The sequence below is a fragment of the Anas platyrhynchos genome, chromosome Z (assembly GCF_047663525.1).
Source record: "Anas platyrhynchos isolate ZD024472 breed Pekin duck chromosome Z, IASCAAS_PekinDuck_T2T, whole genome shotgun sequence".
Classification (NCBI taxonomy): Eukaryota; Metazoa; Chordata; class Aves; order Anseriformes; family Anatidae; genus Anas; species Anas platyrhynchos.
In genome coordinates, this window is record NC_092621.1 from 27,774,634 (window position 1) to 27,802,412 (window position 27,779).

At 38.2% G+C, this 27,779-nt stretch overlaps 1 protein-coding gene across 1 annotated transcript in view; it reads left to right on the forward strand.

The window, feature by feature from the left end:
* Positions 1-62: 62 nt before the first annotated feature.
* Positions 63-27,779, forward strand: part of MRPS27 (mitochondrial ribosomal protein S27) — a 43,735-nt gene continuing 16,018 nt past the window's right edge. The window contains exons 1-4 of the mRNA XM_027446349.3: positions 63-414; positions 2,397-2,474; positions 7,743-7,813; positions 9,712-9,770. Coding sequence (XP_027302150.2) covers positions 78-414; positions 2,397-2,474; positions 7,743-7,813; positions 9,712-9,770 — 545 coding nt within the window. The 5' untranslated portion in view covers positions 63-77. The remainder of the gene's footprint in view (positions 415-2,396; positions 2,475-7,742; positions 7,814-9,711; positions 9,771-27,779) is intronic.

A 27,779-nucleotide genomic window follows, 5' to 3' on the forward strand; every position in this document is an offset into this window, starting at 1 on the left:
CTTAAATCCATACTTCGCGGCATTCCCGCAGGAACTACAACTCCCAGCAGGCATATGGCTGGCAGCACCCTCCAGGCATGCCGGGAGTTGTAGTACCCCACCCGCTCTCCCAGCCGCTGCGCAGCCCAGGACCGCCACTACCCCGCATCCCACCGCCCTCTCCCCACCGCGCAGCCCCCGATACCTCCGGCCACACATCCCCAGCACCCCGGGGCGGGCAGGAGAGCCGCCGAGCGCCGCACCGCCTCCCGCATCACCCGCTGGGACCCTCCGGCGAGCACCGCTGCCATTTTGTGCCCGTGCCTGCCGGGGAGCTGGGAGGGGTCGCAGCCTGCCCCGCCCTCGGCGACATGGCCGCCCCCGTGCTGCTGCGAGGCGCGCTGCGGAGCGGGAAGGGCCTGGGCGCTGCCGCAGGTCGGTGCCGCGCTGTGGTGTGGGGCGGGGATGGGGTCGGGGTCGGACACGGCCGCTTGCTGTGGTGGGCTGTGGTGGGTCGTGAGGGGGCTCGCGGGTGGTTGCGGTGCGGGGATGGGGAGGTGGAAGGGGGCTTGGAGGAGGCTGTGTCGGTAGGGGTGGCCGAGGTGGTGGGCGAACAGCGCTGGGTGACGGGGGTTAATGTGGGGCGGTGTTGGGGTGATAAATCATAGAATCATCATTTAGGTTGGAAAGGATAAGCCCCGGGCAGGCAGAGATTAGCAAAAGCCGTCTACTGAGTAAGGTGACAAAGTCATATGGTCAGCATGGTTGCTTTTGAGAAGTTGTCTTGCCACAAACAAACAACAAAATCAACCCCCTCCCCCCCCAAAAAAAAAAAAAAACCAAAAAACCAATCCCCCTCAACCTAAAAAAGAAACACAAAAAACAAACATACAACATTTGAGCACTCAACTCCACAAAGTTTACTTGAAACGTGTTATTCGTGCATAATTTTAAGGTGCCTTTCCGACTTCTCTGAGCAGAAATCCTCTGTGCTCCTTCCCGGTCACTAAATGCCCGTGTCTTAGAAATTGTGGGAAATGTTATGGAAATGCCCGCTTTTCCTCCTGGTGTAGTAGCTGCTCAGAAGTGAACCAGCATGGGGAGCACAGATGTGACTTCCAGCTTACCTGGGGGAAGCACTGCCAGACAGCTGCCTGTCTACAGAAAGTAGTGCTTTAGATGTTTGGATGTTAGACTGGCATCCTTAGCTGTGAATGAACATACAAAAACTTATAAAAAAAAAAAAAGACAAAAAAAAGCAGATCTTTTGTGTGCGTCATTTATCAGCATAATGAAGAGCGTCTTTAAAAGTAATGGGTCTTTTTCTCATTATCTGTTTAATTAAGCTGTGTAAGTAGTCTCGTAGCCTGTCTGTGGAACTGTATGCTGGGTCATTTTGACAAAAATTTACAAAGATGTTAAGAGCTGGGTATCTGTGTGTAAATTTATGTCAAGAGAATGATAAAGGATGAAAATTATTAGACACCCAAGAATTTCAAAGTTTCAGTGTAGCAATTAGGCTTTCAGGTAAGGACTTTAAGATAATCACTAAGACTTCTGTGTAAGTTAACGACATTTATTTCTCACATATTTCATGTTTCTTAATATTATTTTCTGCAACTTTCTGCTTCTGCAAGTATTTCTTCATCCTTAAGCAAAGTTTATCCAGATGTTCTTAATTCATCTTCAAGGCCTCATCATCTGTCAGTGATGAGCAAACATAATCCACATTCTTCCAACTGAAACATTTTCTGTTTTGCTTCAGAAGCTAGAAGAGAGTCTAGAGCAGTTTTCAAAAGTACAAGCAGTATCTAGAAAAAAGTTTCATAAACTTTTGAGTGAACTTTGCATATCGCAGGAGCTGTAAGCAAGAGCTGATCAAATGTGGAATGTTTGTATATGAGCATCCAGCATCATTTCCAGTGAGACTGTTATGTAGAGGCAGAAAAAAACCTCAGCCAGGAGCAACAAAAAAAGCCTTTTTTCTGCATGATCTTTCCCTATGTTTACACTTTTCTGCCTACTTTTAACTAAATGCTAGTGTTTGATGAAAAAAGGCCATGTGTACAAAGAAGCTATCCTTTATTGTTGTTTGTTTGTTTTTCCCCACCTCTATGAATTTCTTATTTTCTTAAATACACAGTTCAGTTTTGGGAATATTGGTTGCATGCTGGTAATAACTTTTAAGGGGGAAATTTTCTGTTCTAAAGATGACAAAGTAATAATGGCTTTTTCAGACACAAGGGATCCAAACTGCTTTGGTAGTGCTGCTGACAAATCAGTAAATGTGACAGAAAAAAGGTGATACCTGATAAATAATTGATATGCTTATTTAGAAGTGTTTAGGCAACCTGGCATACACAGTGATTTATTTATTTATTTATTTATTTATTTATTATTATTATTTTTTGCATTAGGTAGAAGATCTCTTCTTTCTGCAGCCTATGTAGACAGCACAAAATGGGAAAAGAGGCAAAAAGAAGAGCATAATCTGGGTAAGAAAAGTTTATTTCTTCCACTTTGACTAATTATTTGCACCTGAAATCATATTAGACTAGTACATCATCTATAAATACTTAAAAATACGAAAAAGGAGCAAAGTGCTTCTGAAGTTCTGTGTAAAAATCTGTCCAAAATGTTGACTAATTATTTGCACCTGAAATCGTTTTAGGCTAGCTCATCATCTATAAATACTTCAAAATAAGAAAAAGTAAGGAGCAAAATGCTTCTGAAGTTCTGTGCAAACATGTGCTCAATGTGTTAGAAATACCTTGCATATTCAAAACTGAAATGCTGAAACAAGTCAGGATTTTCCCATTTAATTAACTTTTAGTTTCTACAAACTGATTTTTTTTCTTTCAAAAAATCCAGAGCTTTTATGAGTGACATATTTTTGTGTCTGAAAGCTAAGAAGATTCTGTGATTACAACTAATGTTTTAATTGTAATACAGTGCAAAGGATGACCTACTCTGTAAGTATTAGAGCGTTCCTGTTTAAAAAAGGTTCTTTTTTAAATAATATTTTCTTCAGAATTTTGCAAGAGGGAAAATTACATGTCTTGTTGAAGTTTTGTGTTTTTTAGTTTAAGGGAAAAATTAAACATTTTATTTCAGATGAGTTGCACATCAAACTATATATGTATCATTCTGAGATCCTGCATGGGAACTTTGTAGCTAAATTCACTGGCTAGATTACATTTCAGATGATATGCCACCATAAAGGATCATAAAGAGACTGTTGTACGTCGTAACCCTTTGCTGCCAATAGGACTGCCCATGCTGTATTTTCTGACCTGAAGCCACAGGCTTGAATGCCCTGGGATGCATTTGAACCTGTCATTTCCAGCTAAAAAAATGTTGTGTTTTTTTTTGTTTGTTTTGGCTAACTTCAAGGGCAATAGAGATTCCTTGTAGAAGAAAACAGTGTACAAGTTCTTGTACAGTCCATGTTTGGCTTTCCCCAGCCCTAGCAAGGCCTTTTGTGATTCTTTGGCAAGCGCAGTTTTTGCTGCTGATCTTGGTTCGAAGTTTCTGCCAATGGTCTTGATCCAAAGCAGATGCCTGTTCTGTGATCTTCCAAGAACTACTTTGCATTTTCATTCTGTGTTCATGGAAAAAGAAAACAAGTTAACACAGTGTCAGCTGTATTAGCATTTGCAAAGAGGAGGCAACATTAGAGACATCTGCTCTGTAGCTGTCAGTTGCATGGTTGTGCATATAATCTTCTGTCTAGCTTCAACCATCAGTTGATGGTTGTAGCTAGAGAGAATTTCTCGTGTTGAGAACATGCGATTTTGCTTGTGTATTTCAGGCACTGCTTCAGAACTTCTATTTTGCAAAACTATGCTGTGTTACTACACTTCCAGAAAAAAAGTATTTTTGAATTAAACATGAAAAAATTGTTTTAAAGCTAGTTCAGTTTCTCTGCTGCAGTTGTTTGGTGCCATCTCAGACATAAACTTATTTACTGTGTCCATATAAGGATACATCCTATTCTCTTCTCCATAGTCCCAATTTAGCCTTCCAAGCATGGGTGTGCTAGCAAACTCCAGTACTGAAAAAAGTGTGGGAAATCGCTAGGTTGTGTTTTGTGTACAGAAGCATGTTTGTTCAGAGAGGCATTTATGGTCCTTGCCTTAATTTGGGATTTACAAACTACTTGCTGATAGGAAGATACCTGTTTAGAAGGAAATTCTACTCTTATTAAAAATTAGATACCAAGGAAAAGGAGGCATGGCTGGACTTAGATTCTGTAATACATGTATTTCCCTTGGTTTGTCACTAACAAGGGTAGAACTACGTGATAGTAAGTTTCTTGATAAAAAAAATGATAGCAATTACCAAAGTCCAAGGGGCTGGCATAGGAAATGTCTTTGTAAAAAACTCAAGGTATCTGAAGTGCCTCACCCAAAGCACCAGGTGGCACTGCCGCCTTTGCAAGCTTGAGTAATTTCTATTGAAAGAATTCTTTGGTATAAGGTTCTTTCCAGAAGCTGTCAGGGGCGTGGATATACTGAGAAATAATAAGTTTGTACTTGCCTCAGCCTTCATTTATATTTTTCTTTCCTCTTTAAAATAAATCAGGGATGTCTTTATGTAGAAAATGTAAACACATTAGCTCGTGAGTTAAGGTATTAGCTCTGCCCATCTCTCCTAGGGTTGGAAAATTTAGGGTCTCAGTTGTATCAGCTTTCTATCTGCCGCCCCATCACTCGTTTTCAGCCCTGTCCTAGATGGACAACTTCTGAGAACTAAAGGGTAGTTTATATCCTGTGACCTCACATCGTGTTGCTACTTGTTGAATTCCATATGCTATGGATTGGTATATACTAGGAATCAAATAGAAACTATATGGATTTCTTAGATGTAGAAATTTTAGGGCAGTATTTATGAGAAAGTATTTGTACTAGTGACGTCTTTGATAATAACTAGTGAGTACATAGTGTGAAAGCACCTGCAACATGCATCTATTAGAATGTGCACAGAATTTTGCTTTGGCTGTTAAAATATTTGTTTGGGTTCTACATCAATGTTAGCACTCAATTTTTATTAATGATGTTGCTAGGAGACCAGGGCAGTCACTCCCACATTCTAGTACTTCTGTCAGGAAGTTTTTAACTGAGAACAAGCTTTAATCTTGATCTTTTAATGAGAGCTTACAGTAAGCTTGGTTCAGAAAAGTTGTTGAATTGTTTCAAATCATGAATCTGAGAAAAAAATCTGCTCCTAGGCAGTCTTCAAAAAAAAAAAAAAAGCAAGCTAGAACAGAATTAGTCACTCGTAATTATTCATATCCAGAAACTAGAGCAGAAATCACAATTTGTCTGGAAACAAAGCTAAATTTCCAATTTACTTGATTTGTTTCCTATTCTTTGTTTCGTTAACATTCTTTTTATTGTGACTCATGTACTGGAGCTGATAGGTAAGTGATTGCTGTTGATTTCCATGCTGAAGCTTTGGTGGAGAATTTTGCCTTTGTAGGCAACGTAAAAGGTCAATTGTTAAAATTCTGCAATGGGAAGTCTCCTAAAGTAGGCATTTGTATAAATTGCTAACAGTCTTGAGATCTTGCATTCATGGCATTGTATTCGTTTGGTTTTTAATCTCCGTAAGTACTCAGTGTTCCTCAAATGGACTTTTCATGTTCATGAATACTTAGACAAAAGAACTTCCAAGCTCGAGGTTGAATATATCCCATGACGGCTTTAAGTGTCACCTTACTGTTTTCTGAGTGAGATGCGTAACAGAATTTTTTCTGGAGTAAACAGTTAAGTTCCCAACCTGTGCCATTGTCTGTCTCTGATCCATGTTGCTTTGTCATCAAATGTAGCAGATTCGAGTGAACACTTCCCTTCAGCCATCTCAAAGCACAAATGAAGAACGTTGGCTGACAGTAGGCTTAGTAAATTTAGGCAAGAATCTAGCCATTCTTGATTCTTGTCAAGATGACCCAGCTGCAGCATCTGCCCTCTCTTAAATTCTAGCACTATTGGTAATGCCCTCAAGGACTTTACCCATGTGCTGCATCATCATCTTCCTGGGTGTTGGGGAGACAGGTAATACAGAGTGAAATACAAATTCTTTCTGTATGGGTATTCCCACAGAAAATGCTTTACTACTAAAAAAGTTGATCTGCTGTCTCAGTGGCTTTGTGATGTAGCGTGGCATTGGTGGGCCACATTATTTCGTCATCCTATATTGTATTTTGCAGGAGCTGGTACTTGCCTTGGCATTTTTGCCCTTAGTTTCCATTCCCTTTCGTGGCTGCAGAATGCTCACCTTCCCTTAGCTAAAGATAACTGCATGTCAAAGGTAGTCTTGGTGTTTCAAATAACACCTTCAAGTGCCTCATAAAGGAAGAGGTTATGCAAACATGAAATACTGGTATGCAACAGACAGCAGCATTATCCAAACTAAGAGTCAAGCAAGACGGACTCTTGCCATTTTGTTACAGCAAAAATCTTTGCACATGCTGTAATTTGAGAGAGCATTTTTAAGACCAGAGTAGCATTGAATACTATTTCTGCTGTTAGAAGTGAAGAATATTCTAACTGAACTGTTAAGATTACTGTTAATGTTCACTGGTGATGCAAGAGCACTTTTAAATCACTTGTTCTGTGAACAGAGCATACATGGACTGCATCCCTTGGGGTCACTGTGTGTTACTGGTACAACGCTGCTTCCTGCCATTAATAATTCTGCCAGCATAGAAGGCTTAGTCATTTCTGATGCAGTGCTGTAAGTTGTGTCCACCTCATGTTCCATGGACATGTATGGGAGTCAGATGACCTTTTTGGAAAATGAATTGTAAAACGAGCCAAGCCATCAGCTCTTGCAGCATGGCCGATGGGACTGATACAGAGGTGACAGAGAGGCAGGTTTAGTAATGATTGGAGCCTTGGGGTGCACTGGAGGAAAGGAGATACTAGTGATGTGACGAGAATATGTTGGATTCTCGTTCCTGGAAAATGAGGGAGAAAAGAAGGAAAGAGTATGGTTGAAATCTCTAAATAGTGTAAGTTGAATGTTACCAGTCCATATCTCAGGTAAGAATCAAGCAGCTGATGCTGTGCATACAATGAGCAGCTTACTCTTCTTGAGTCATAATTATTTTCCAGGAACAGTACAGAACTAAAACTAGAGATTAAATTCATGTAGTTCTATGTTTGTCTACCTGTTCAAAAAGTCAAAAAGCTTTAAAATTTCTGTATGGTCAAATTAATACTGTTATATGACTGCTTGAGCAGAACGCTATAAAGTTAATAAGGCAATGGCACAGTGCCCAGTTTGGTTAACAGAATTTCTTTCACCTGCTGTTTGTGACAGTAGGGTTTGTCAGTACGGTACTGCTTCTTTCTGTGTCTCTTTGTTTTAACACAAAGGGAAGGACAAACACCAAAGGCACTGACCAGCATACATGAAGCTTGAAAGCAAGTGTCAAGTATCAGGACATCTGTTCAAGGTTTTTAGATGAGACATATTAGCTGTGCTCATTTCATCCCATACGTTATAGTATAGTTTGTTTTTTTTTCCCAAGGTCTTTTAAATCATCACATTGAGTACCTTTCCACATGTTGTTTTCTGTAAAAGTAATTAATAATAATTGGAAGTATTGTTTTCATGCAACTTCAAAATGAGAACCAAAATAAGGAACCAGAATTTAATTTTATGGACACAGGTACTATTCCAAGTTACATGACAGCTCTGCAGGTTTTGCAGTAATATCAATTGATTAAACATACTGTTTTTTCTTTTTTCTTCAGCTGAATTAGCCAACTTAATGGACAGAACCTATGAAAGAAAGCTGCCTGTCAGCTCTTTGACAATAGACCGGGTAAGAAAATAAATTCCAGTTGTAAAGTGATGGAGATGACAACAGAATGCTTATGAAATCAAGGAAGCCCAGAGGAGATAAATGATATCACCTCTGTCGGGAGTTGTGGGATCGTAAATGTCTTGTTATGCTGTTAAATTGTTGTGTAAAGCTGTTTTATTATTACTTTCTGCTCATCAGTTAGTATCTGGACTGTGGGGTCTTTAAAATAAATTTTTATTCCTAGCGAAATTAGGCCTTGCTTTGATACTTGAGCTATGTATTTCTGTAATATATATTCCCTCCCTTCTTGTGCTTTCTGTCTTTGTTAGTGAGAGCTTTAATGTCCTCTGAGACACTTCATAAGAACCCAGACTGCTAAGGGAATGCAGTGCAGCAGTACACTGCCTGTCTGCATGCATCTTCCTCCACCTCCAGGCTCCTGTCAAAGTGAGGCAGGGATAGCTACATTTTGCCTCTAGTTTTCTTTCCTCACCTCAGCAGACTGAGGCAGGACAAATGTTGACAGGGTTAAGTGAAACCGTTATTCGTAACTGTAATTAATAACCAGTTCTGTCATCTGGATGGATGAATTTGGGAAGGCAGAGATGTGAGATGTGCTTTTAAGTTCTCTGTGTATGTGACCATTTGTGCCGAAGAAGCAGAATAAATGTCACTTGGTTTTTAAAAATCAAATTTGAAAATTGTCCCCCAAAAGTTGAGTCACCAACCTGGTACATCAATAACAACATTAATGCTAATTAGAATCATTAGCACCACTGACTGAAGAGTGACAAAATATTTTGTATGGTTACTGAACATCCTTGATCATTGGCTCTGAGACTGTCTGTGGAGGAAATGGGTGTTCTTCTCCCTTTTATTTCTTAATCAGATTTACTTCTTTCCCTCCTCATGTTTCTGCCTTGGGCCAACCTATTACCTGGAGAAGTAGCATTTCCAGATTTTCAAACAGCCCCGCTTACCAGTACCGGTAGCTCACATAAAATTCTCACTTTCCAAAATGTAAATAAAGCACATGGGCATGCTATTGCCACACTCAGAGATGAGATCTACACGTACACATACGCAAGGAAAGTTAAGAAACTTGAAAGCTAGCACCAGTCAGCTTAAACTATTATTTTTAGCTCATTCTTAGGATAAAGAAAAGCACTGACTTTGAGAAAATGTTCTTTATATATTCTGAGGTAAAGGTATTATATAGGGTTCCAGCATCTTTATATTTATGTTAAATATACAGGGAAACAGGATTCACTGTTGCCATAAGAGAATGTCTGGTTGAAAACCTTGCTTTTAATTAAATGGTTTATAGCACTGGGAATTTTGTAACATTGCCTGGAGTAGGTGAAGTTTTAAATGGTTGGAAAATTGTGCTTTTTAGTGTGAGGGGATGTTTTTTTTTTCTTACTGTTATTAGCATGTATATGTCCCTGTCCTTTAGAACTTATCATGTGAACAGGCAAAACAGGCAAAATGCTAGGGAAAAGAGTGATTTTTAGAAAGCAAACAAAGGCATGTTGAGACTTGCTGAAAATAAGAAAAAAAGCAATTGAATGCACATTCAAATTAAGGATATGTTTGAAATAGAAAAAATTGTGCAAGAAGGAGCAAAAGTAGCGGGTGTTGGGCTGTATGGATGTGATTCCTAGGTTGTCTCCATGTTTTCAAGGTATATAGTAGTTTTTATAGGTGAGGGGGGAATTGTCTGGGTTCAGAAAAGATTTTACTTTCTGCAGTCCAGAAGAAACCTGACTAGAAATGAGCAAGACTTGAAGTCCTCCATTATTTTTAGTTACTTAAATATGTAAAACAAATATGTTGCGTTTATCCAGATGGCATTTTCTTCTAATATCCTTTGTGAATGCCCCTTCTGAAGCTTTTATTTCTTATTTTTTAATTAGTTTGTTGACAACATTTCTTCACGAGAGGAAGTGGATCAAGCTGAATATTACCTTTACAAGTAAGCATCTTTACCCTTAACGTGAACTTTGAGAAATACAAGTAAATATCATAAAGTCTTGCCCTTTAAAGACTCTGACCCTTTCCGGCGTATTGGCTTTGATTTCTCTGTTTCAATGTACATCTTGTTGATGAGTCTTTCAACTCACGGGTAAGGGCCTTTTTGGTAACTTCCCTTTTGTCATGGCTACCCTCCTTCCAGACCTCTGCCATTGACTCCTGTCGAGCATGTTAGTCTGAGATGCTGAACTGCTAATACAACTGCCAGCTGTGATATAAATTAGGGATGCTGAAATCATAAGGAATTACATCTGTTTACAGTGTTTCCTTCTCAATCTTTTTTATCCTTCAAGTGGTAATTTAACTAAATTGTCTATAAGCATATTTGCATGTGTAAGTGTGGGTCTTGGAGAAGCTTGTTTTCTTAGGATGAACAGAACTGTATAGTGGGTTGCCATGGTAATGATCAAGACAGCAAGACTAAACAAAGTATAGCTTTGAAGGGTTTTTTAATATCCCTTTTTCATTTTGTGCCTCTGATTAACTGTGTAGTTCATCTTATTGCACAGGTTGTTAGGGTTTTCTACAACTATTTTTGTGTTGAGTAAAGTATAGTGGGTACCTTTTCTGCTGGTTGAATGCTTTCTTTCTTCAGATCAGTGTCTCTAAATTGACTTTGAGAGGGCAGTAAATCTTGCTGATCACTAAAATAAATTAGTTCTTTCATGGATGGTTACATACATGTACATACATCAGTAATTTCATGGATGGTTACGTAAATGTTTGAAAGCTAGATTTCCTGATGGTGATCATAGCTGATACAGTCAAAGTGCATGAGAAGACATTTTTACGAATAATGCCAAGTGGTTATATGTAAATAACAATTATCGTTACTTTAATGAAGAAGTTTACTCTATGGCTGTTATAAGTAAAAGAATAGTTGTAAGAGCAGGACTGCATTACACTTCAAATCTCTAATCATCTGGTACTATTGTGCAATACCCGAACCTCAGAGTTTCAAGATGGAAACAAAAGAATTTGGTTTGCTGTAATATCTTATAATGAAATATATCTGTAATACCTTACAATGAAAAAATACAAAGAGGAGGAAGAGTGTCTTAAAGAGTACAGGTTATTGGAGCTTTCATTCCTCCTGACCAAGATTTCATTAGTCCTATCATAAAGAATCCATGTGCAGAAATCAGGTTTTGATTCTGCAAAAAGTCCTGGTGATAAGAAAACAGGAGAAAGTAAAGGCTGTTTGAGAAAAGCCCTTGGTTTTGTTTTACACGTACACGTTAGTACCTTCTGCTAACATTCTTGAAATTCGTAGTGTAATTTGTGCCACACAGACTCCAGTTCTCTCTAATTCAATCAGGCCTTGTAGGGTAGAGGGTGCCAAGGAATCTTTGAATGCCCTGACACCAAGAGAAAAGTGTAGTAGTTTAATTGTGGAGTCTCAAAATGTCACAGACAAAAACAATCAAGATAGTTGAGTGAGCTGCTTACATGTAATGTATCTTTAAGGCTCTTTCTTCCTACTTGAAAACAAGAAGTTGAGACAGAGTGACAAAAAATTAGAAGCAGGGGAAAGCTTCCATAGTAAAAGGAAGAGAATAGAGTATAAATGTCTAACATATAAACATCTTTCCCAGTCTTCATCTGTGCCTGGTTAGTATACTCTCAGTTTAAAATACAGGGTTTTTGTCCTTAATAATATGTTCTAAAGCATAGGTTTTCCATTCAAAAATAATTACAATTACTTACCACTTCTCTTAAGAAATAATTCTCCTGCAGCTGGTGATTGTGTGGTTATGTGTGCATCAAATATGGCCAGTTGTAATTGATACAGATTTTAGTAATCTGTAAGGAGAGAATGGAAGGGTTCTGACGTGTCACATGGCTTGTCAGACAAGCTTTGGTTGGAATTTTTCTTGTATGTGTCCCTTTAATGCTGCTTGGTTCTGATGTTGTGAAATGTTTAGTCTTTTAGTGATGTTCAAATTGGTTTTCCGGGAGACTTAATTCCCTCATGTTACGTGGAACTATTTATTCTCAAAATGCATTAGCATGCAGGTAGTGAGACCGTATAGAGAGGTCTGTAATTCATGTGAAAATGTAAAAATCCCAATTATAACATAAGCTTCCCTTTCAAATGAAAATAAGTGTGCTAGCTTCAGGAAATACGAGATGTGGTTGGTACCCACAAGGTCCCTTCTATTATTCTTTACATTTTGCACTTACGCTAGAGTTCAAATGAAGGACATGTTTAGAAAGATATCTTTTGGCAGCTGGGAGGATGTTTGACACAGAGTCCTGCAAAAGCGGCCACACCATGAGACATAAAGGAGGTGGTAGAGAGGGAGAGTTAAGGGATAAGAGAAGCTTTGTCAAGAAATCTCTTTTTCTGGCTTGTCACTTCCTTAATGAAAAACAGTTCAAAGCACATTTTTTTGTCCTTTATGCAAGGAGAGTAAGCTTTTAAAAAAAGAGAATTGCAGTATCACTGAAAAGCTTTATTGTATCTTCTAAGGCATACAAATCCACTGGGAGCAAATGGCATGTATTTTGCCTGGTAAGTTGACTGTATGTGCATTTGCCCGAACATAAATATGCAGAATGCTCCTAAAGCCCTGTGGTTTTTGCCTTAACTGCCTGTAGAGTGTAAGGGGGAGATTTTGATGTCTCTCCTTAGTGTTGGATGCTTCTGGCAATATGAGGTGAAGGGTAGTCAGTTCCAAGGCCCCTACAAGTTTTGAACATATTTGTGGTATGAAAGGGCAAACTTTGCCTGTGGAAAGAATCAGAGGGAAATAAATGGCATTTCCATGCTTGCTATATGGATTTTTCCTGAAGACAGGAGAGCCAGAATTTGTAAGCTTTGTAGGGTAGATTTCCCTTGTATGATGTCAGGCAGAGCATAATTTTGAAAAGTAGTATTTTGGAGTATTACAGTAATGTACTTGGGGTCCTGAAATACAATATATGTATTATATTTAGACCTGTTTCTACTTTTCATGCTTTTAAAGCACTGAATCTCTAGCCATACTGTCTCCACAGAGGATCTGGAGCTCTCAAGAATAGCAGTGTGGAAACTGCTATGCAACATTGTGGAGTGTGTCAATAAGATGGTAAAGGCCATTTTGAGGCATGACGTCACCTGCTTTCAGTGCTCCTCTTTTTGTTCTCTTCTAAATACCTCCCCACCCCAACTGTCAGACTTGAAAATCCTTTCATCTCCTAGGATCTCAGCAGAAATACTAATCAGAATGCAGAGCACTTTCAGCCTGATCAAAGAGCTGCAGTTCTCCTTACTTTGTCCTGTCTCACTGAGATGTCACTATTTCTCACATCAGGGTGGTTTTCAGATGATAGAAACATTAGCATAATGGAGAGAGGTTTTGTGGTGAGGTAACTCTGCTGATCCTGTGTAAAGGTTTTGTGCCAACAAAGATTTTCAATATGTCTTAAAGCTATTGAGGAAGTTTTATGCTGAGATTCCTTGAGAGTTTTTTAATTGCATTAATTGAGTTTTCTCATCGTAGTGCAGAAAAAAGTATATACAGTCTGTAAAGTGCAAATGTTTATGTGTGGATGTGCTCTCCAAATTCTTGCACAATCTCCCTCGAATTTTTCATTGCTGTTTATTGACGGATACGTGTAGGAAATTGAGTTATTTCTGCAGATTTCAGTGCTTATGGTTTGGGAATAGTACTTGATTATAATCATGACATGGTACAATATCAAACTATTGGAAGTTCTTCTTAGTTATGCCATTATATCTTTCGTGGTAGCAAGTTACATTTTTGAAGTCTGATTTCAGACTATAGCAGTCTCCATATATATGAAATATGCTTATTCCTTGCAATGTCAGTGTATCAATAGTTAGTCCCACATTACATGCAAAATAATTGTTACCAGCATGTCTGTTTTTCAGGTGAAAAAGTTGCAATATTTAATACTTTATCAAGTGATTTGACATTGCCTGAAAACGTTCAGTTGCTCTCAAGTATTGCTTATAATAAGTGATCACAATGCACCAAAAAAAGATTGTCTCTTGGAATGCCCTGTGCATGGCATTCATTCACAGTAATGTGATACCCAGTTTTTGTATTTTCATCTGCAGAATGTAATAAGTACAGTTAACCTGGTCCAGCACAAATAGAAAAAGGAGAAGAGATACAGACACAGTCATACAAGATACTTAATTCTTCATTTGAGCTGTTTTCTCTGTGATAAAGCTGTAGATGACATAGACTTAGCTTTAGCTCCCTCCCCAGAAATATGAGCACTGAAAAGAAAAAAAAAAAAGATATAAAAATAAACGAGTCAGAAATATCTGACTATTATTCAAGTCATGCACCAGTTATGTTTTGAAATTGTATCGAGAAGTGTTGGAAATGTCTGAGGGAAAAATATTCTTCATAGCCAGAATGGTATGTTTTACCAGTCTGGATGCCTGCCTCGGCTGAACAATCCAAAATAACTTCATTTGCAAAAGGCTTGAGCTGCTCTTTGGCAGCCTGGGAGATAACAAGGAAGGGAAGCAGCAGTCAAGTTTACCTAAGTAGAATATTCTAGTGATTCGCAGTAAGTGACTGACAGAAATACCAGTTTTTAATGCAGTTGCATATGGTGCCCAGTGTGATGCTGCTTCATGGGAAGAACTGTTGGTCATTGTCCAGGCAAGTGCTGTCAGATGTAAGGGTTATAGTTTTACAGACTGCACAGCTCTTCTGGCCCCAGCATTCATTCACTTCTTCACAGAGGGAAAAAATGTGCTTACTCTGCTTCCCATCCTTCACAGTTTGTACATTGTCTGTCCATAGTTTGTCACAGTCTGAGCTGTAGCTATAGCACTCTTTGGAGAAAATAACTAACAGCTACGCTTGAGAACCCACAGCCAAATTTCAGCAAGCCTAGTCCTGTAGCCATATCTTATTCAAGCAGGTGTACTCAGTCACTGAAACCATACTTTAAATTGTGGGAGAGCTGTGAAATAAAGATGTAACATTAAAAAGCATTCAGAAGGATCTCTCCCTGCAACACAGATCTTTTGTCATCTGCTTTTTGTAGTTCATGTGTCCTGTTGTAACATCTTTCCTTTAAGCTTGGCAGCAACCAGACAGTAATTTTCAAGGCACTGCATATAAGCAGAGAAAAAGTCAGAAGACTTGCATTCAATTTTTTGTTGTTGTTGTTGTGTTTTTTTTTGTTTTGTTTTGTTTTGTTTTAATATTGCCAGCTCTAAAGGGACAAGCATTTGGATTTTTAAAACCCTTCATATTTAAAACAAGGGGGAAGAAAGTTTCTTCTACAAACAATATATAAATATCCTAACCTTAGGTTAAAAAAGAAAAAAAAAGGGGTATTTCTGGAGTAAATAGGATGATAAAGCTGGTCAGGTTCTGAAATGAAGAGAACTGACTGAGTCCACATCCTATGTAGATGCATTTTTCATTTACTATTGGGAGAAAGGATTTCATTACCTTTCCTATAAGAAAAGAATATTAACAGAATTGGCATATATTTCAGCAAGTGTCTTTCTTGCCAACAGCTCAAAGCATTCCGTATAGTAGATAGCACTAGAAATAGACTGAAGTCTAGTGAGTGGGTAAGTATTTAGATCTTGACTGAATGTTGTACTTGTTACACATTGAAGGAGAAAAGGCAGTTTTGTCTCATGGTTTGATTTATACATACCATAAAGCTAATATTTGCTGTATTGAGTGGCATTCTGAATGTTGTTTCATAAGTTTCTGCACCAGCAAAAACCCTGTCTGGAGACAAATTGTGCATTGTATTTTAGAAATATTGAAAGTCTAGACAGAGGTTACATTGCATCCAAAAATGTAAAGAGTGAGCAGTTCATCTGAATACAAATGAGCAGGACAGAGTAAAGCCTTTTGTAAGCTTTAGAATCTAAAACACAAACACATGCAGAGATTTATTCATTTGCTAGCTTTGATGACTAATAATTGTAAAGATACACTTGAGAATTAACCCCATCCAGCTTCCACTGAAAGGAGCTTCAGGTTCCATTACGGCTCCTGAATAGTATTGGCAGCTAGTGCCAGACAGCAGCTCCAAAACTATGTAAACAGAAGAAAAAAGCATATGAAGTTACTGTTTCTGTTGAATTCTGTCTGTTACAAATTTTCTAAGTAGAACTAACCAGTACCTCAATCTTTTCCGGTGAGGTGATGTTGAAGATTGCAATTACTTTGACAAAACCTGAATTTTTATTAGGTCTACAACTATACTCATAGCTACCATGATCCCTCCTTTAGGAACTGCAAATTTGGTGGTTCTAGTATCCATCAACCTGCATCATTCCTTTGTAGTGCAAATATTTATTCTGTTTTGAATCAAAATTAATACATCAGAAAAAATAATAATGAACTACATCATTAAGGAATAATGTAATGATATTGACATGCTGTAGACCATAGTTGTTTTACTACAGACAAGTTGATTTGAATTAGAATTATTTGATCTCTTAATTCAAATAAAAGACTAATAACGTTTTATGTTTATAATTGTATTTATCTTTCTATCCTATTGTTGCTTTCTGATAATTTTTGATTTTTTTTGAAATTATTATGCTTTTTTTTTTTTTAATCAGCTCAGTAGCACTGTATTGTGGTCTAAGCAAAAGCAAGGGTAGACATTCAATACAATACAAGGAAAAATCCATGTGATCCTAATTTTTAACAAATCATTGTATACAAGCTTGTTAGGTTCCACACGGCATGTAAGATGAACACACTCTGATCAAGCAAATAGAAAAGGTTTACACCATCTCACTAGGATTTCTAACAATTAAGAAGAATGTTCTCCACTTTGCTGGCAACAGTGAAGACAGTTGGTTTGGTAAAACAGTCCAATGGGATCTGTTATGTTGTGCTCTGAGAACTTCTGTGGTTTTGATATATGTTGTTGCATAGTATAAATTAACAGATAGCAGATGTGATGCAGATTCTGGCAGGTGAAAGCTTTTGGAAGTTGAAAGAACATTATGGGGACCTTGATAAAGGATGAAATAATGTGTCACTCATGGCTCTGATCTTCATTTGTTCTGTTAAACAGTTTGTGGACAAAATGGTCATAACAAAATCAAAATTATTTGACAGGGAGAAGAGAGATCTACTTCTGCATCTCTCTTTAGCAATTGGAAGTGTTAATTTTCAAATAGCTAGCTGTTTTTAGTTACACAAATGGATGTTTGTGCTTCCGTAGGTCTGTAGATGTTTGGTGAACAATCAGCTACTAAACCATTAAAAAAATTACCTGATTATATTCACTGGGTTGTAGGTTTATTTCTGGACACAGTAATAAAGGAATTTGAAAAGCTAACAATGTTGCTTGATTCTGATGATTCATTTGTACTACATTCTTTTATTTTATTCAGAATGTCCAAAAACATTAGAATGCAGGGGAAAAAATATAAAAATAAACAGGTACATTTATCCAGTTTCATAGATGCTTATTTCTGCAGCATGTACCTGTGAAAAAGTGTTCCAATTCCTAAGAGGAGAAGCTTGTATTACAAACAGACCCACAAAACAATGCTTTGCTGCAATTGAATAGAGGTACTGATAAGCAAAGGTCATAGCTTAACATTTTCCTTGGGTGGTTTCTGAGGTTGTTACTCTCTCTCTCTCTCCCTTTCCCAGAAATGAGAAAATAAGATGTAAGTTTCTGAAGGTAAGATGCCTAGTAGACATGTGAAAAACCTGAATTCAGTGTCTTTTTTTATTTTTTGTTAGTGCTACTTTAATAGTGAGCTATTTTTAAAGCTGCATGCTCCAGATAACATATCTATACTGTCTGCTGGAATGAGGCCAGCTGCATTTTCAGTGCTTCTCTGTACCAGGCACTCCTGTCACTCTGTGCAGCTACCTTTAATTTTCCTTCTGGCAGAGTTCTGGTTACCCCTTTTTCCATCTCTGTCCTTTAGTTTGTAAATCTTCAGTTTGCAGACAGAATAATCTTTTCCTTACTCCTCTTTTTAGGGTGGTGGTGGGGAATAATGATGCTTAGAAACACCACCTATCACCTCATGATACCTCCTAATTGCTAAAGCCCCATGTCCCCAGCCTCTCCAGCTGCTGCACCATCTTCTCTTTCCTATGCTAGCTCAGAAGCCTGAGGGACTGGTAAATGTGGGGTTGTTTGCTTCAGGAATAGCTCCACGGTTGCTCTTAATCTCAGCATTTGTTTTCCATCTTCATCACTGTGACAAGTCTTGCGGGACACTGGGATGGCACATCCTTGAAATGTGACAGAGTTGTAGTCCTTACCTCCCAGCTTTAGCCTTGTTCATGATCCGTGTGTGTGTGTGGTGTGCCAGCTACCCAGCTGACTGAGGCAGATCCCTTTTAACTGAGGGAACAATGTGCTGTCTCTTTGGACCAAGTAAGGATTTGGCCCAGAATGTAGTTCAATGAATGTTTAAGCAGCCAACAATGAATGCTTTCTTTGGTTTGCCTTTAAAATTGGAAAAGGGCATACAAGAGGGCAGCTGGTACAACCTTCTGTTTTCTCAGCTGTAAATGCAGAAACAATAAACACACTCCTTGTTGTTTCTCTTGCTGAGAAATGAACAGGGATTTTTGATATTTTTTTTTCCTCTCCACTGTACAGCTTGTCAAGCTGAAAGTGCACATATTTTGGCAACTGGCTTTGCAAACAAATTTACACCTTTTTGAGTAATAACTTTTTCCAAGCATTGGTGTGTGAATGTAAAACTGGCTCTAATCTCTGGTCAGCTTTTTGATCAATCTCTTTAAATGTCATTTACTTAATTTTGATCTCACCTCTTTCACTGCTGTTTTCATTTAACAAAGGAGAAGAGTGCCCCTTTCTTCAGTCTAATCAGCTACTTCCTACTTATTTCCATTAGGGAATGAACAGAGCAGGGCTGAATCCAACCAGAAGCAAAATAGATGATCCCTGGCAGTAGACAGCTGGGAGTAAAATGGACATCCACCATTGCCTGTACTGTCTGTGCCAGACTGGCTGCTGGTGCTTCTGAGGGAGTGGACAAAGTACAGCAATTACTGCGAGGGTATGACAGAAAAGCCTTTGCAGCAAGAGTGGTAAACACAGCTTTCTCTGCAAAGGGGTTCCTTTCTTTGTCTTCCATTGAATTACTATCGTGCAATGATCAACCCTTTTCACAGATTTCCCTGGTTAAATTGTGAAGCAGCAACTGCATCTCATGTGAAGTACTGCTGGTCTCTTTTGAAAGTCATGATTCTCTGGAGGAATAAAAATAATTTAAAGAAAGGAGTGGAACACATCAGGTACATAACTGCACACAGTTGTAGTGTTTTTCCTTGTTTTCTGTCTTCTCTGTTCTCATGTGCATCTGGTAACATGACGTACATACATAAGCCTCCTATAGTGTGAGTGCTGGAGAGAAGTGAATGCTTGTAAACGTCAGTTCAGAGCCTGAAAACAAGATCTGAGTAGGCTACTACAACATTGGCAGGGTGTATGTGGGTTTGCATCAAGTACTTTGCTCATCACAAAGTACATCACATTTTGTACATCAGCAATGCCAGTACTGTGTTTTGTTTGTAACCATCAGTCTTGGCTGTGTTTCTATTCCAAAAGGGAAGGCACTACAAAATACCCCTTTGTATTTTGGAGTCCTTTCCCAGTTTTGAGTCTCACAGCCTCATGTAAGGTGCATCTTTTACCTACCCACACAAGGGAACATTTATCCTACTGTACATGTCGTATTTGAAGTGAGGAACCTACTATTTCTCTTTAAGTAATAGATCTGACAGTACAGTATTTTTCTGAAAAGAGCGATCTGAAGCAATCACAAAGGTGGTAAGAGACCACAAATTTCAAACTGCCTGACAAATTGGTTGAGTCAGTTTTGCCATGTTTATCCTTAATTTGCTTACTATTCCATGTGCTTGACATTATATGCAGTGGAATGAAGGACAATCCTGTCTCATAGAGCATGGAAGAGTTTTTATATGCTGAGAGATACACTAGCTAGAATTTACCCTCTGAATTGCTGGGACTGAATAACTTACTGTCCTGTTGTTAGGGAACAGTTAAAGATAATGTCATGAAGGGTTCACAGATGTTTGTTTTTCATTGCTTCTCTTCTCTCAGGAAACAAGCTGTTGCTCATTGAGACGCTACATGAAATTTAGATGGATTCATAGTGGACTGCCCAGTAGCAACTTAGATCAGGGTGGGACTTGAGGAGAGCTGTTGGCCTTCAAGTATATTTTTGGCCTGATCAGGTGCTTCTAACATTAAGACTAGGCTATGGACCTGTGGTTTGCTTTTTGGAAATAGTGTATACAAGTGATCTTTTTGGCTGTGGTTGAAACTGGAATTCAGCATCAGGTGATTTGTCCCCTCTGTAGCAGGTATTGATGTTTTATGTGGAAACTGTGTTTGTTTTCCATGAGCTTATGATGTAGCTTTGCCTCCCTTTTGCTCATGGAGTGCAAAACGACAGCAGTGCACAAGAAAATCAGACTATAGCAGGTAAGAATGGTAAGGGCACAGGTAGCAGGTTAAAATCAGGTTATGTTGAACCATAGAACTATGACAGCACATCTGAAAAGGTGAAACCTGGACTGTACAGATTCCATTTGTGAAATATTTGGCAGCAAACATAAAGTTTGGCTCTTCCCTTACTTAAATTGACCAGTAGGACTCATTCAGTTATTTGTGTTCCTGCAGTGCTGTCTTGCCAGCAGCTTCTTCTTTGCTTTAATTGCATGCAGTGTGAGGCTGAACAACTCTGCAGAATTGAAAATCTGTTTGGCTCAGATGCATTCGTACTGTAGCTTTTGATAGTCAAACCAGTGGAACACACTGTTTGTAATCTGTGCAAGATCTACTGTGATCAAACTGAAACGTGTCAAGGGTTGTGTTGGTGAGTGTAATGTTACTGTAGTTAAAAGCTAATTTGTGATGGTTTTGGGGAGTTATTTCGGGAAGCATTAAGAAGCTGAGTAAAATAAATGGAATGCAACCTTGTTACAATGTGTATTCCTGCTGCAGTTAATTAGGTGTCTGACAAAATCATGCTATTTTTTTCTCAGGTTAAATTTAGGGCTGCATGCCAGATACCTTTAAAAAGTTGCTGTTTGTAAATATCGTCAAAGTAGCATCTAGTTATAGGCTGTTTTTTCCCTGCATTATTGTATTTTTGTTGGTTTTGAGACAGCTTTTTTTTAAGCATACCCGTAAAGCGTTCCCTCTTAATGTAATGTGAAAGGGGTGTGCTCTGATAGTTTAGGCTTAGCACTGGAAGGCATAAACTCCTGAACTTTGATCCTAACTTGTCCACTTCCCTCTGACACTGAAAAAAACTATTAGAAAACTTTTTTAGAGTCACTGTCTTGTCAGCTTGAAAAGCCTGAGGTACTTTGTCTCTGTCCAGTTTGGTTAATGGAATGCAGACTTCAACATAATATCACTGTAAGTGAATGCAATAGTTGAAGTAAAGATAGAGTAAAAAAAAAAAAAAAAAAGTTTGATTTTCATTTTAGCATTTCAGTGGCTAAAAGGTGGAGGTCTTCCAAGGCATCTGAAGTCATGTATTTATTCTTTCAAACAAAAAATCTAACTAGCTTTGAAGCAATTTATTCAATAAAAATGACATAATCTTGGATAGCCTTAGCTGAAGAAAGCCCATAGCATAATTACTATTTTGGTACACAGACTTTTTTAGACTTGCTACCAATATGCATCTATCAAGAACTAGCTTTCTGCTGAGAAGTAACTTGCTGGCAATGTTTAGTGAGGGATCTCTCTCTCTCTCACTCTCTGCATAGTTAACTAGGTACAAAAATAATTTCAGCAATTATAAATTACAAGTAGGCTTTCGCAAACATTTCATTTCGAAAAATGTGTCTATTTGATAACTTGCATACCAAGTTTCAGGGAGGCTGAAAGTTAGTTGAAGTAATGACAGGCATAGCTGGGCTAGTAAAATGGTAGCAATCTGACCAGTACTTTACTTATGTATATGCCATTTCTTACAGCTATTGTGTTAACCAGTTTTCAGATAGATTAGTAAAGATTCCAGCAAATTTTTTTTTGAGTTTTAACACAGAAAGTTTTAATGTGACACACTTAGAAATTGCTGAGGTTCAAAATTTTACTCCAAGTAAGAAATCTATTGTGTTTTACAGTTCTTACTAGCTGTGTTTTTCTATGCCAGGATACCAGGAAAAGATATAATTAATGCAAGTGTTGGCTTGATACTAGACTTCATTATAGTTGCATGGGGACAAGGAAAAGCACTAGAGAGTATCTTACCAGAATCACTATAGCAACAGCTCACCCCATCATTCCCCATGTTTTCCTCAGCCTATGATACTCTCTATTCAATCTCTGGATTATTAATGGCATTTATATTGAAAATGAGCTGTTTTAACTGTAAAAGCCTGGGAATATTTTTGAGAGAAGTCCTAGAAGCTGTCTCCTTTATAGTCAATAACTGGGGAAAAGTTGAGCTTTTTGTTATGGTTCTTACTGTTAACAACAAGATTTCTCCAGTTTCTTATTAACTGCTGCTTCTTAAGTGAATTTCAGTGTTGTGGTAGGAGTAGCATGGATACTTCATGAGACTGAGAAGAAAATCTGTTTTTCCTGCTTGTCTTTTCCAAAAGCACCGGGAGAGGTGGAAGGTAATGGATTACAAGACACTGTACTATCTTAAGAGGAGAAAAATAAAGAACACTATATTAAAGCATCTGCTTGTTCTGTGTTTTTTTTTTGTTTTTTTTTTTTTTTGTTGGAGTTGTGTCTCTAAGAAACAAGAAGCAGAACAAATCTCATATGCTGTCCACTTCTTCATCGTTCTATCTTGGTCATAAAAGGAGTAAGGCAAAAATAGGGATTACTTGCTTCATAGTTCATGTTTGCAGTAAAACTTCTGAATTTTGGTAAAATGACCTTGTTTTATTTACTGCATGAAACTAAACTGGATACCACCACCTTTTCTCAGCAGTAGTATTTACATGTATACTGCCACAGTGTTCTTTTCTTTACCAGTCACCCTGGGGATCCTGAAGAGGCCAATTTTAGCTTCAGTGAACTGGCTGGCAACCTTCCCTATAACTTGACTTGTTTAAGCATTATGCTTTAAGCACAGAAACCATGTTTATACTGAAAATTTTAGATATTAACACATCTAGTTTCTAGCTAGACAAGGCCCATAACTGATGTCCTGTTTTGCCAGCTTGTGGTATAGGGAGCATGTTCACACAAGCACCATACCAAAGAAAACCTGACTTATGCTGGAAACAATTGTTCTTTTGTGAAGTGAACTTCCATTGCTGTCCTGGTGAACGTGTAGTTCTGGAGTATTTTGAATCAACATGGAAGTTTGAGGAGCTTTTTAACAAATATGTTTAGCAGCCCAGAGCGGTTTTCCTAGGGACAAAGTGTCCAGAGATGTTGTCCTGAGGATGTTGTTTGAGCCTGGGCTATGGCCTTCACTTTTTCACTTCAGTTATGAGCTAGTTAGTATAAAGTTTTGAGGCGTTCATAGCAAGTCTGTAGGATACTGAGGCTGATAAAGTTGTCTGAAGGAGTTTTCCTCTCTGCACTTTGCAAATGATTCTAGAGGGATTTAGGGTTGCCTGGTGTAGCCTAATGGCAGGAGATTGGAAGAGCTGCTCTGCTCCGGTTCTGCTAACATTCACTGCCAGTGGAGGGAAGGACAGATAAATAATTCAGGTAATTTTCAGAGCTGAGAAATAGCTTGAGACTTCGCTGCAGGCTCTGGATCTGTTACTGTTACCATTTCTTTTGTGGTGATTCTTTTCTCTGTTTATGTACAAGTAAAGCATTTCTTTTGTGCTGGAGTAAACTCCTTCTCTAGTCATATATTATTATGAAATGTATAGCATATATTTAGGGCTTTATGACTGTTTGCTTTTTTCTTTTTAATGTATTTATGTTGTTCCCTGTAGTTTAATCACAAGAGTGCCTTAAATCCATCAAGAGGAAGAAGATCATTTAGTGATGCAGTGCTGGAAGTTGATAACAATGGGCACAAATGCTTTTTCTAAGAGAAATTCAGCTTCCATTTGTTAATTAAGAATTGTCTGTCAAAAAAGCAGGTAGGTCAGTAAAGGACAGAGTAGATCCTAGCCACCATATGGTTTATTGATGTGCATGGTAGTCATTGTTAAAAAGACATTGCAAAGCTGAGCTTTTAGTATAGTAGGGTTTTGAGCAGTGCAATAGGTGTGTTGACGCTACTGAGAGGTGAATTCTGTCCCTTCAGTCATTAGGAGAGGGTGATGACCAAAGCAATATCCCTAGACTTTCTAAAGTACAGTATGTATTTCTACTAAAAGTATATGACTTTGTATATGGCAGTATGTAGCAGTTTGGGTGCTTTTACCAAGCAAAACGGTTAAGAAACAAAGAAAACCATAACATTGGGCTAGATAGAAATAAAAGATGAATGTGGTATAACTGGAAAGCAAGACTAGATATGAAAACCATTCTTTACATCTTAATATTTGAATATGCTTCTGCACTATAGTTTTTTCTTGTCTAAAATGTGATCATTTAGATCTGTTTTGAGGTTGCATTCATCAGTGATGTTAGAGCTCTGTGCAACTCCTGAACAAAAGATGCTACATAAGAACTATGTATTCATATGGGGGTACAGCTAGCCTAATTTAGAAAAATTATTTTTAAAGCTGAAACGATCAAGAGCTAATTTAGTTTAAAATCAAAGATTGGGGAAAATCAATAGAAATTGTAACAAAAGAAGGGCTGAACATGGGCTTTCTTTAGGGAGTCTGCAAGCTGCTTTTCTTTTTGTGTAAGAGCGTAATTCTGTCTCACAGGATTAGACTATCCCTCATTATGGTTGATTTATATATTTTTTAAACCTCTTGTGTTGCTGCTTTTGATAGAAAGTGTCTATACGCTTTCTATAAATATATAGATAGTGATTATCTAGATAAAAATACTTACGCTATGTATACTGTGTGAGTTTTTTATTTCACCACAAAAGGAGAGTGTTCCCTCTGTTTTTGCTTGAGTTGGCAGTTAATATATGTGGTATTTCCTATAGGACTGATAGGATTATATATGATTTTTTTAAAAGGGGACATACAAAGAAAGGTTTAGGCCCAGATTGAGGCAAAGAAGAGGTAGAAAAGTAGTTACGTTCATGTATAAGAGGAAATTTCAGTCAACAAAGATTTTTTCAGGGCTGTTGTCTTTGACACTGACACATGAGCAATGCCTCTGAGTCCATTTAAAATGCAGAGGATTTTTCCCAAGGCCTGTGGCTTGAAATGACAAACAAAGGGAGATTTCTGGGTGACGTTTCCTTAGCCTTCCAGTTTCCAAGCTAAGCCCGCCTGGAATCCATTTGATCATTATGCGCTGTAGCTAAAAAAATGTGCCTGGGAAGAAAAAAACCATGGCATTGCCAAGGAGCTTCACAGCCCTGTATGACTTGTGTAAAATGTGGAGTGGCTTTGGATTCTTTCCACTGAGAGCGCTTCTTCCTGGCTCTCAGAGACATTTTGTAGGGCATTTATTTGTTCTAAGTCTCCTTACATTTCACTTCCAGAGATTTCAGAACCTGAAGTGAATGAGAAGACATCTGGCACTCTCCTGATTAAAGCAAACCAACATGCAAACTCCTATTTCTCTCTAGTTCTAAAAGAAGTAAGAGAGATCTGGAGTCTAGATGGATTAAATTAAATGCAGTGATTATCACATGGAAGGTTCCTTTCTTCCCTGGAGTAGAACCTACAAGCATTATGTGAATCTTACAGGTTTTAACTCTGAGGTAGGCAGAGTAACACATCCAAAATATCTATATTAGAAACAATGAAAGAATGGAGAGTACTCGGTGTCTTCCTGTTTCAATTTTTCCAGTTCCTTGTAATACAGCAGAAGACAGTAACACATTTGTATCACATAAAAGCATTATTGTATAAGAGATTTTATTTAGGGAAATGGTTTCATTAATGGAAATGAAAAATGAGCGAAGCAAAATACAAATGAAGTTTACAATGTCTTGGAGAGATTTGGAGACCTAAGAGATCATACAGTTGTGTGTACCATACGTGTAGATTATAACAAAATACTTTATTGTTAGGTCAGACAATGCTGGAGAAGGGAAAGGACCCTCAACATTTTTCACAGATGTGAGAAAAAGAAAAATAGTGTATTGCACAAGGATGGCCTCTGACAATACCAGGAGTTGAATACATACACTTAAGAAAGCTGTGGAGTACAAGAAGGGACTTTCAGATCAGCTTAGCAAAAAACTAGAACAGATCTGAGCTGGCTTTCCCTCCACATAGCAGAGCTGTTCCTGGTACTATACTTCTGCAGTAGCAGCTGCTGTGTAACCCAGCACATTTTTCTTCGCAATCTTCTTCATTTGTGTCTATCCCCAAAATCAATGAATGAACACTTCACCAAATCTAGGGAAGAGGGTGCAATGAGGCTCCGTAGTGCTTCTCTTTGCTCTCCCAGTGTGGCTGTATTATTTCCCTTGAAAATGAAAAGTACGAGAAAGCAGCAGTAGAGTGTATCACCGCTTGATGGCACCAAACAAATTTGAAAGACCATTAAAATAAAGAAAAAAAAGCTGGGAAGTAACTCAGCTTTTCTGCCGTGTGGGAGAGCAGCAATAGGTCATGCTTGCTGGTTCAGGAAAACACTCTGTAAGGCATTCTCAGCATCTGATAAACTTTACCATTGTTCAGTTTCTTTTACACAGCATGAGTACTTCAGCACTGCTGTAAATAATCATCAGTGGGGCCTTTTGCAGGGAATTAGTAAACTAGGAATGCATTCTTAGCCTGATATGCAGGTCAGTTTGTGGGCAAGCGTGTGCGCACTTGCTTGCCTAAAAGTATTCTGGTTGCCTTGTACTAAGGCTGTATGCTCATTGTATCTCTTCTACATTGTAATAGTAATCATTTTACAGGTATGAAATGATGAAAATCAAGTTCCTGCATTGGACCCTTGAATCATTTTCCAAAATAAGGGTAATTCTAGTACCATTGCACCATGTGCTATTATATTCACAATGCCCTTGGTATTGCAGTTTCTGCTTGTCTTATAAATATTCTTCTTCCTGTTCTCTATGGGGACAGAGGTTTTCTGGTCAGTGACAAGGAGGATCACCATATCGATTGTTCAGCTGTTAACATTAAAGTGTAGCAACAGTGAGCTCCCCTAATACTATTACAGCTGTTTCTCCTTGTCTCTTCTCAATCCATTATAAGAATCTTGTTCTCAGGTTTTTATTAGTTCTCAGAAAAATGAGTTTCAGCAGCAGACATCTGCAAGATAACCTCCTGGTCTTTCTATTAAACACACAGCAATTGCTAGAGGCTTCCTTTATTTAATTCAGTCTGAATCTTCTGCTTTCTGTAATTTTAGCTTCCTTCTGTCTTTTCATCTGTCTCTGAACATATTGCTTTGCTTAATTATATCCTGTTTTGTGTTTCATGGAGAAGGAGGAAGACATTAATGCTTGTCAAAATGACCAGCGATCTCCTCCTTTCCCTGATTCTGTTTCAAATAAAAATGTCTGCCACAACATTTGGTTAGTTTGCCTAGGTTAGCTGTAAAAACATACTCTATTGGCTTCTCTTCTCAGCCAGCAGAAGAGAGACAGAGCTCATCACAGCATTATATGGATCAGAAACAATTAAAGTTGAAAGCGTTCCTGTTTCTTTATAACTTCCAATTCTCTTTCTACCGCATCACGGATTAATGGAAGTGTATAGTGCTGAGGGAGTGCATGTGTGCACATGTATTGGATTCTTATTGACATGGAGATAGAGCAATTTTGGCACTAGTTCCCTCTCTTCATTCCTATGCAACTGTTTTGTAATGAATTATTAGAATTAACTAGAAAACTCTCTGGCTGAGAAGCTGTTTGCTTTTGTTTGAGTAGTACCCAGTACATGGGAGATGTAGTCCAAGAATAAGGGTCTTAACAGTAACATGCAGTAATTAT